Here is a 10657-nt window from a genome sequence, read left to right on the forward strand (position 1 = left end):
CTGTATAAATATGAATCCTTCATGTTCTGCGTGTCTCTGTGTCGATGAATGGCATCGCGCTGTTGCCATCAAGCTGGCATAAACTAGTGTTTTTCCTTGATGCCTCGCCACAGCCAATCACCAGCACTTGATTTGTGCACATCATACATGATGCATGCTTATTGTTTCACTGACGTTGACAAGATTAACCCCTCAGGTATCGAAATTTGGTACCGAACGACAAGACAATTTTTGATTCTCGATGGTATCGAGGCAATTCGGTCAGTGCCTAAAAAGTATGGAAGTCGATACCCAGCAGCCCTAATACAGATTTGTCATACATAAGGCGCTATATAGATAAAGATGACTTGTCATAACTTGAATTTTAAAACATAGTGAATTGAGCTGTGATGACTTGATAACTTGTTTCCAGTCTTCAGTCTCTCATGTTCTTGCTCAGACGTGGACAGGCTCGGGTCTCTCTGGTGTGGCGCTTGAGTTCCTGTCAGGTCGGGGTTGGACTTCAGGCTTCGGGTCGAGTCTCCGGCTCAAGCCCTCCAAGGACAGAAGGTGTGTTCTTTCCTATCCGATACAAAGATTATATGAACAAGTCAACTCATGAATGATATTTTAAGAGCTGTTCTACAACAGAATTGAATTCTGTTTGCATTGATTCTGTTATTTTCCTGTTTACCGTGAAGTCTGTATTGTACAAAGCGCTATATAAATGAAGGTGACTTGACTATAACAAGAACATTCCAATGAACACAAATTTGAAAATCTCACTACAAACAATCCAGATTTGAAGACAAATGATAATAATCGTTCTCTGTCTGTTACACTTCCTCACACCTGAAATCACTGATCAAGTGAATCTCCTGAACTTCTCCAACAGTAGACCATTTCTAATCCATTCATGTTGTGACATCTGCTCTAACGTGGGCCGTTTCGTTGGATCCCGGGCTAGGCACTGGCTAATCAGATCACAGCATTCTGTACAAATGTTAATAAGGAGAGAGCTGGTTAGTCATGTGACTTGGAATCTATGAAAACAGCATCTAAAACGTGATTAATATAATGTAAAATGTTCCTTATCTTTACTTTAAAAGTGAAGCATGTCGTTTCTGCGACACTAGTGGCACCAAGCGGAATTACAAGATAAAGCATATTTTCAAACAAACCCCGCAAAGGCCCCTTTCGTGCATCTGGTGTTCCCCAACTTAAACATCACAAACCCAGCTCTTACTGGTTCTTGTGAAGGCATGTTTCAGGAACAACATATTAGAAATACGTTTAGCTGTGTTGCATTTGTCTTGATGAAAATGTGTCTTTCTGAACAGGTGCGTGATGATGCTGTATGGTATCGAAGCGTGCTTTATAGCCCGTAGCATCACAACGCTCTGTTCACTTTGACGCGTTCTTGACCCGTTTAATCTTTTAAGGTATAAATGCAGCGAATTTCGGTTTTCACTTCTGTAACTAAAGCTGGATTTCTTTTGCCACGGCTCCGCCTGCTACAGTAACCACGGCCCAAAATCTCGCTCCACGTTGAGCCATATATAAACAATCTTACATACTTCACCTTTAACTGTTTCTGTACAGAGCCTTTACTTTATGTGTGTGTGTTTATCAGTGTTATCAATATTATTCACTCACCTCTGGATAAGTTGGAATTCTGAAATGTAACTTTGGCTTCTATGACTTCCGTTCTACTGCGAAAAGGACGAGATGCGTTCACCATCTCATACAACATCACTCCTAGAGCCCAGACATTTGCTGGGACGGCGTGGAATCTGGGTTCTGTGAAGACTTCAGGTGGGCAGTGATCCTGTCTTCCTGTAAGCAAGACATTTGCACATTGTTGAGCTTTTTTTCTTAAAGCGTCACTACATTCAGGTTTCCACATTCCCAAAATGCTCACCAAAGTATACGTTGCTCTCGTAGCCCTCACTACTGAATAGCTGACCGCAGCCAAAGTCTATCAGCTTGAGGTCTAACGAGTTTCTCTTCAACAGGAAATTCTGCGCATGAATGTCATTGTGAAAAACGCCATGCTCGATGCAGTGTTGTACTGCCAGCACAGCCTGCGGCATGAAGACCCGTGCTACTGTTTCACACACGTCAGGATTATGACGAGTGATGAAGTCCAGCAAGCTCTCGCAGGGTTCAGGGAACTCCATGATGAGAGTGAATTTTCGAGGGTGTTCAAACCAATCGTATAGCTGTATGACGTATGGGCTCATGGGTTCTCGCCTCATCATTAGCAGCAGCGCCACTTCTGTAATGAGAGGTTCGGGATGTCCAGGCTAGAGAAAAGCAGTAGACAGAAGCTTAGCTGGGTAAAAATCTGACCAAAACATTTTTAAGCGTACTTTTCTTTGATCTTTTTAGATACGTTTAAAAGAGCCTCAAAAGAGCTCAAAGTCTTTTCTTATTTGTCAATCACATTTACACCTAATGCTTCCTATGGGTGTATTAACTACAGCAATCTGCACTTAAACAACTAAATACATATTCAGGTTATGGCCAACTTACAATATAAAGATAAAGAAAATTGTCAAACTTGCGCATCCGCTTGATGGCAACCTGAAAAAAAGAGAAATAAAAACACAAAACAGTTTCAAGTTAAAAACAGTAACAGTATTCAAGCACTTGACCTTGCACTAAGTATTAAACCATTTGTAAATTGTTTTGAATATGTTTTGATGCACACAAAAGCCAAACGTTTGTACAATTCGGGAAGATTTACCTTTTTGCCATCAAATTTGCGTGTTCCCCTGTACACACTGCCAAACGCTCCGCATCCAAGTATATCTCCCACTTTATAGAGAGACTCAAAGGAATCTGAAAAACAAACAGAAAAATATGAGAAATATATATGAGATTGTTTTATTCAGAAAATATCAGTCCTGGCTGTGTCGAGAAAATAACATTAATATGGGGAAAATAATATAAATATTCTCTGAAAACAAGCCTTAAGATATTTTGAGTGGAAAACAAGACTGCAATACTGTTTAAAATAATGTGGGAGAAATAAGGACTGGCGATTTACCATTATTTGGCTCGACACCGGAGAGATCTGGTGCAGGTGATGATGTATCAGGACCGGGTGATGATGTATCAGGATCAGGTGATGATGTATCAGGATCGGGTGATGAGGTATCAGGATCAGGTGATGATGTATCAGGACCGGGTGATGATGTATCAGGACCGGGTGATGATGTATCAGGACCGGGTGATGAGGTATCAGGACCGGGTGATGATGTATCAGGACCGGGTGATGATGTATCAGGACCGGGTGATGATGTATCAGGACCGGGTGATGATGTATCAGGACCGGGTGATGATGTATCAGGACCGGGTGATGATGTATCAGGACCGGGTGATGATGTATCAGGATCAGGCTCTGGCTCCAGATCTGCTGGAGGGACAAAAGGCTCCACAACATCCACAGCACAACTGTGGCAACAGCAGCAGAAATAACCCTTCACAGCCTTCCATATCCTGTTGAGGAAACAACCAATTCTTTTCCTCTTCCTTGTAGGTTTTCCTGAAATGAAGTGAAACATCTCTGATGTCAAATTAATGATATCATGATAACTTACATTTTACTGTTGAATTCTTATCTGTAATGTTATAAATCCAAAGTAATGGAAATATTTCCAAGCTACCCACCTGACTTCTGCTAAATGCCTGCATAAATGTCCCAAAATCTTATTTCACAATATTAATAGTCCTTTTATTTCACAATTTTTATTTAATTATTTATCAAAAATATAATTCTATTGGGGCTGGAATGCTGTCTGAGAATCGGCATTCTGTGCGCGTGTTTCTGGTGTGTGTCAGACAGCGCAAGTACCATTGAGTTCACGGCTTATTGAGAACGTTTTGCTAATGTTCCCATAAAGTTAAGCAATCGTTATTCTAAATGTTCCCTGAACGTTCACAGCGTCCAGTTTTTTCAATGTTTCATAAAAGAAATTTCTTGGTTAAATGAACATTATATTTCATAATTTTGCATTATGGGAACGTTACTTTTGAATGTTCTCTTAATGCTCTGAAAATGGTCAAATTAAAATATTTCTGAACAAATTTAATCAAAATTCAGCTGAGCAACAGTAGATGTGACGGGACATTAACATGCTAAAAACTTGAAGCAGTTCTGCATGAAATGGCAAAATCTCTATCTGTACACTTTACACTGCCCAGCCTTATTTCAGTCTCACCTGTTGAGCTCTTGTTCACAGGAGAAGCATCCATGGCACCCTGAGCAGTTCGGCCACTCGAAGTCTCAGTCGGCTCGACAGGAACTTGACCCGGCAGCGGACGGCACTGCCACCCTTCCAAGCTGTCGGACCTGGACAGCCTCAACAACTCTCTGCATAACCACCTCTCCACATTGTCCTCAGAGAGGGACAAAGATGATGAAGAGTCTGGAAAATTTCAGATATTAAAAATCATTTTTTTTCTTTTGTTGTAATAATATTTAGAATCAACGTAAGAATTGTTCAAAGCCTATTCTGACCTCTGCGAGAGTGTGTAGATGAAGTGGACGGACGTCCATCATCTGGGCTCTTCTGGCTGCCGATCTGCCACTCCTTCCTGTGAGCCGGACCTGTGGACACAGAAAAAGACAACTCAGAAGACAAAGACTGTGTTAAATAACCATGAAGCTCCTGGATCTGTGTCTGGGTCGGGGCTGGCAGCGGATCCTGATCACGGCCATCAGAACCGGGTCTCCAAACCTCCCGACCAGCCGTCTGAGAGACAGCAGCTCTCCTGCATCTGGAGCGGCCTGATGCTGGAATATTTCACATAGCTAGTATTAATGGTTTAACAATAACCAATACTCAATGTCAGTGGTCAATTACAAAGTGTCACTATACATAACTTTAGTTACTCAGATTGAAAAGTTGATTTCATATGCAAGGAGTCAAATACATGTGAGGACTTAGCTGGGAAAATTGGGGGATCAAATTTACATTGCACAAGTTTCTTCACATTAATTTACTCAACCATTGTACAACAATATTATACCATAACATACCATGTACAAATAAAAAACTAAAGCACTCACCTCCTCTTCCCCCGATGTGAGCCATTGACATCCACCAATCTGCAATAAAAACAATACAAAAAAACAATACAAAAAAGAGAACAAAATACAAATCTCCTCAGAAATACTAAAATTAAATTAAATAATAAACAAAAAAATTAATAAAGCGCCAAGCTCCTTCTAGCGTAAGAAAATAACAATTAAATAGAAGTCTCCACAAAAAAAAATATAAACTCTTTAAAAAAATGTATATATATATGGAAAGGATATATGCTCCGATCTTCTTCTAGAATAAAAGTCTCTTCTCAGCCTCAGCTTCACAAGATTTGCATAGAAAATACTTTGCAAAAGTCTCTGAATTGTTCGCCTCGTCTCTCAATCAACTCAGAAAGCGATCAGTTCGAGTGTAAACATTTGCAGTCAAAATTCATAGCACGCGTCGCTATAGCAACTAAAGTTCAAATCATTCATAACCACGTACGTAACGTTGCACCAGAATTCGCGTGCGTGAGCGCACATCGATTCTCAACACATTTATCGAAAAGTAACAACCTTAATTTTAAACAGTTATTATTATTAATATTATTATCCGTGGAATTATTCTTGCCCAAAATCTTCATTAGCTATTAATAATTAAGCAAATAAGCGCCGCCTTCGCAAGGCACTTACAGTCTAATGGATCCCCATAGTCATTGCTTCTGTCCAAAATGCGTGCAAAAAGGCACAAGGAAGGATAAATCGGATATAATGTTATTATAAAGTCTAGAAGAATTTATTAATACATTTCCGCATATAAACATCAAGCCAATCAGTTTTCAGTGACACATATGCGTCATCACACCGGTTCGTAGTAACGTTAGAGTGGTGAAGAAAAGAAATCCATATTAATAAAGCCCATTTATTTTACTAATCAAGGAGTGGAGGATGACGTTCATCATTTATTTTACAATAATCATTAACACTAACTTTCTCAAATAATGTTTAACAGATTATTTAAGTTATTAACAGTTTATCTGCGCTGTCATGTGCCGATTCGGACTGAAATATTACGGAGGTAAAGCGTTAAGAATAATGTACGGTAATAAAACATACATCGAAATAAAATGAACTTTATGTGAATAAAATAAAATTCTAAACTTTCCGTTATTGACTTCATTTTTCCGATGGACGCAAAAACAGCAGTAATTTGCCCCGATATTTTAATTACATTAATTCCTACATTTCTTTTAAATCAAAAAACAGAACCCCAATCAAAGAAATACATCTAAAATAAATGCTTCGGCCCCATTCACCAGTAACACAACAGCGGATTATCAGTGAATCCCAGTTGTCTCCGACGAAAGTTTATAAAACTATCCCGTGTAAAATGATCACTACAGAGGCGGGTTTTGGTGGTGATCCTCAGCTCTCCATCAAGGTGGCTCTTCACAAAATTAATCCACCTCTTCTTGATGTGATCGTTTTTAGGAAATGTAAATAAGGACACCGATCTGTTTTGTACGTGATCGCATCCAGGTAGTACGCATTTCCTTGAGCGGTAAACTGATGCGAATGTGCTCTACTTATATTGTTAGGGGAGCGGCCAGCCTCAGGGGCTCCAGTGCGTCATCAGGTAGGGGCGGGGCCAAGTGCTCAGGGGCTCCAGTGCATCATCGAGTACCCTTTTAGCCCCGCCCAAAAAATCCCTAAAATATCAATGGTGAAAAACTGTTTAATGGTCTAACTCCACAATTCAGTACTTCACAGTTCACAGTCTTTGTAATGTGTTTTAGCAATACATTTCTAACATTTATAATGTGTTTAGAATTTTTTTTTGGGTTTACAAAAAAAAACGACATTTGGGTTTAAAGTGTTTTAATTCTACAATAATGGTGTAAAAACGTCTGAGTGCTGCCCTCTTCAGGTTGAAAGGTGGCTACTGCAGTTGAATTTTCCTATTGGAAGGTGTGGTACCCTCTGACGTCCGAGGGTACCAGCTAACCACGCCTGTAGTGGCCTTTCATTTTTAAGCCACTTCCGTGAGGGAAAGTATGTTTGACGCTACACCTGTTTTAACATGACTTAAACTTTATTGTAACAAAAAGGTGAAAACTTAAAGGGTAACTAAACCCTAAACCAACTTTTTTTAGTTAATGATCTGTAAGAATGGGGCTTTATTAGTGTTGTTCATTGATTCAAGTAAAGTTTTTGACATTTGGGTTTAAAGTGTTTTAATTCTACAATATATGGTGTAAAAACGTCTGAGTGCTGCCCTCTTCAGGTTGAACGGTGGCTACTGCAGTTGAATTGTCATATTGGATGTTTGCGGTGGTTCGTGACGTAAGGGGTGGGTGGTGACGTAAGCAGGTTCCAGCTCACCACGCCCTTGGTACAAAAAAGTTTAAATAAGTTGGTATAAAAAACAACTTATTTCGTCAAAACCACTGTAGCGCGTCAGGAGTTGCAATTGCCAGTATTGAAAACAATCAGGATAGAGTATTTTAGCGTCTATTTAGCATAGCATTTATATAGTTATTTAGATTATTTCGTGTAGCCTAGGTAGTTAATTAGCATAGTTGTTAGTGTTGTATTGCACGGGCGTCAGTTTGGTTTGAAATGTGCTGGGGACAGAGACACATTCGGAAGTCCATTTTCAGAAGTGCCGGGTACAAACTTGTCAAACTGTGCAGCATCTCTGCTCAGCGCGTAAATAAATGCATCGATCCGCAAATTTTTTGAGTTCTTAAATGATCTAGTGGTAGATCTTTTGCCAAGCATGTCAGAGGTTACAGGTTCTAATCCGCACTCGTATTGTTTTTTCTCTCTCATCAAAACTGAATATGTTCATCAGTGATTACAGTCTGTATCAAGCAGGGACACGTTTGTGTGCATTTTATTTTGTGATTTCAGTCTCCACAACGGCGATAGATTGAAGAGCGCGTCCGAGTGAAGACTGCGCGAGCCAGAACACTGTATCCATGACACTGATAGCAGCGGCAAACGAGCGCTCAGCTTGATTTCAAAAACAACACATTTTAGCTTTAGATCTCTTATTTAATGGCAAACTAAATGACTGCTCTGGTAGTTAACTGGAGATGTTTTATTTATTTGTATTAGGTACATCCGTGTCTTAATGTTTCCGCTCAGGCCCGTCCTGGGTTCTATCTCTATCTCCGCTGGGCTCTGCCCACTTTTCCAGCATTTTTCAAATATTGCTAGTGGGTGGAGTCAGGCTCTGACCAGCAGTTTAGTTACCCTTTAAAGACAAAACTCTAGCCTCCAAAACAAGCAGTGTGGTGTAAGTTAGGTCAAAAAACTGTCTCCCTTCCCCCCGTCCCTTGCCACATCACTTGCTACCTGCAGGAAGTCCCCAAAAGGGGTGCAATTACTGCAATTACCACACAGGGGAGTACAGACAATAGAACATACAAATTTACAGACTTATGGCTCCTACATTGCCCCTTAATTGACGATGATAAGGCAATTATATAAAATATTGAGGAGCCATATGAATACTTTTTATGAAAATATTTTCAATCTGTTCACACACAAAAAAAGTGTCTCAAATAGTCCAATGGAAAAGTCAATGAAAAAGGTAAAAAAAAAAACGTCAAACGTCCAAAAAAATTCATCAAAAATGGTGATCGTTACCTTCATCAAGAGAGCATGTAAACTCTGCAAGCAACTGAAATTACTATTAGTTACTCTTGAAGAAGACATCGTTTATTAATTGGTCTTTCCAGTGTGTTGGACTTTGTTTTAGCCAAGGCATGACGAACATGTCCTCTTTTGTCAGGCAAGGTCTTTGTGATCCGTCCCATAGGCCAAGAGTTTCTGGGTGATTTATCGTCTACTATAAGAACTATGTCCCCCGGCTTAAGTTTTTTTCGCACTTCATGCCATTTCTGCCTCTCTTGCATCAGTGGCAAGTACTCTCTTGTCCATCTCTTCCAAAATAGATCACTGATATACTGGACTTGTCTCCATCTCCGTCTTGAATACAAGTCATTTTTTATGAACAATCCAGGTGGCAGAATCGGGTTTCCTTTCTGCAGTAGGAGATGATTAGGTGTAAGAGGCTCGGGATCTGTGATATCATCAGATATGGTGGTAATAGGGCGATCATTGACTATAGCCTCTACCTCACAGAGTGCTGTTTGTAGTCCCTCTTCATCTAAGGCTTGTTGTTTTAAGACGGAATACAGAGACCTCTTAATGATGCGGACAAGCCTTTCCCATATGCCTCCGTGATGAGTCCCTGAGGGAGAGTTAAAACTCCATTTGATTCCCTCGTTCAGCATTGCACGTTTGATCTTGCTGTTATCCAGCTGAGCGAGACAATCTCTAAGCTCTCGTTCGGCTCCTACGTAATTAGGTCCATTGTCTGATATAATTTCTTGAACTTGACCTCTTCTACATATGAACCTTCTCAAGGCCAAAATGCAGGAATCTGTTTCCAATGAATAGGCCATTTCTAGATGGATAGCTCTGCTCGCCAAGCATGTAAACAAGACACCATATCTCTTTACCAGACTCCGGCCCCTTTTTACCTCGACTGGACCAATATAATCTGTACCTACGCATGTAAATGGAGGGGAATCACAAGCTAGACGACTTAAAGGTAGATTGGCCATTTTTTGCTCCATTACTGGTGCGTTCCAACGTCTGCATGGCAGGCAGTTCCTGACTAGCTTCCGAGCAGCGGAATTGGCATGAACTAGCCAGTATCTCTGGCGAAGCTTTGAGAGTATCTGATTTTTTCCACATTGACCTGCTGATTGATGAATGTGGTCTAAAAGTAATGTGGACAGATAACTGTTCTTTGGCAAAATGACTTGATGTTTCAAATCTTCAGGCATCGACATTTTGTGCAGCCTCCCTCCAACTCTTAAGATACCATCCATCAGAAAAGGGTCCAGTTTGTAGATACTGCTAGTTTTCTTAACAGTTGCCCTTTTCTCAGAGAAGTCATTTCCGATTGAAATGTATGTTGCTGGATAAAGCCTATTAACGCCTTCTCTGCTTGTTTAAGATCATCCACTGAAACCTCTTTATCTCCAAATTGAGTTTTGCTCTCAGCTTTCCTGTAATTGGACGTGGTCAAATAATAAGAATCAGTGCTTTGTAGAGGAAGAATTGATTGAGCATCTTTTTGTTTTTGGCTTGCCATCCAAAGCATCCTTTTAAACTTCAGGATCCATGCAGTAGCCCTTTTGAGGCTATTCCAAGAAGAGAAGTGTTCGATGAATTTGTGAACAGTATCAGAGCCTCCTGTTAAAACTATAGTGAAAGCCATAGCCCTTTTCACTATCCCGGAGTCGTCACAAGATATAGTCATTTGCTCCTCCGGAAAGCAAGGCCAATTTGATTCAGGTAGTGAAAGGAATTCTGGACCATTCCACCATCTTTCTGAACCAAGAAAGGAATCAATCGACAGGCCGCGTGATGCCGCATCTGCAGGGTTTAGTGAGCCATTCTCATAATGCCACTGGGATTTCTCAGATAAATCACGTGTTTTGCAGACTCTATTTGCAACGTAGGTTTTGAATCGTGTTGTGTCATTAAAAATGTACTTTAAGACAGATGTGCTATCTGTCCAGAAAATAGATTGTGTGAGTGAAATTTCAATTTCTCTCTTGAGCA

General features: G+C 40.3%; 1 protein-coding gene across 1 annotated transcript; it reads right to left on the minus strand.

Moving 5' to 3' along the window:
• Positions 1–435: 435 nt before the first annotated feature.
• Positions 436–9486, minus strand: LOC143742492 (uncharacterized). The gene is made up of 10 exons (XM_077235408.1): positions 9162–9486; positions 5057–5095; positions 4505–4780; positions 4206–4412; positions 3032–3529; positions 2729–2823; positions 2515–2565; positions 1901–2285; positions 1718–1815; positions 436–561 (listed from the first exon to the last, which is right to left on the minus strand). Exons 1-10 carry the CDS (start codon positions 9484–9486, stop codon positions 436–438), a joined length of 2100 nt encoding a protein of 699 aa, XP_077091523.1.
• Positions 9487–10657: the final 1171 nt, after the last annotated feature.

This window comes from Siphateles boraxobius, unplaced genomic scaffold (assembly GCF_051911475.1).
Source record: "Siphateles boraxobius isolate OS27281-9 unplaced genomic scaffold, OSU_SipBor_1 1, whole genome shotgun sequence".
In the NCBI taxonomy this organism is placed as follows: Eukaryota; Metazoa; Chordata; class Actinopteri; order Cypriniformes; family Leuciscidae; genus Siphateles; species Siphateles boraxobius.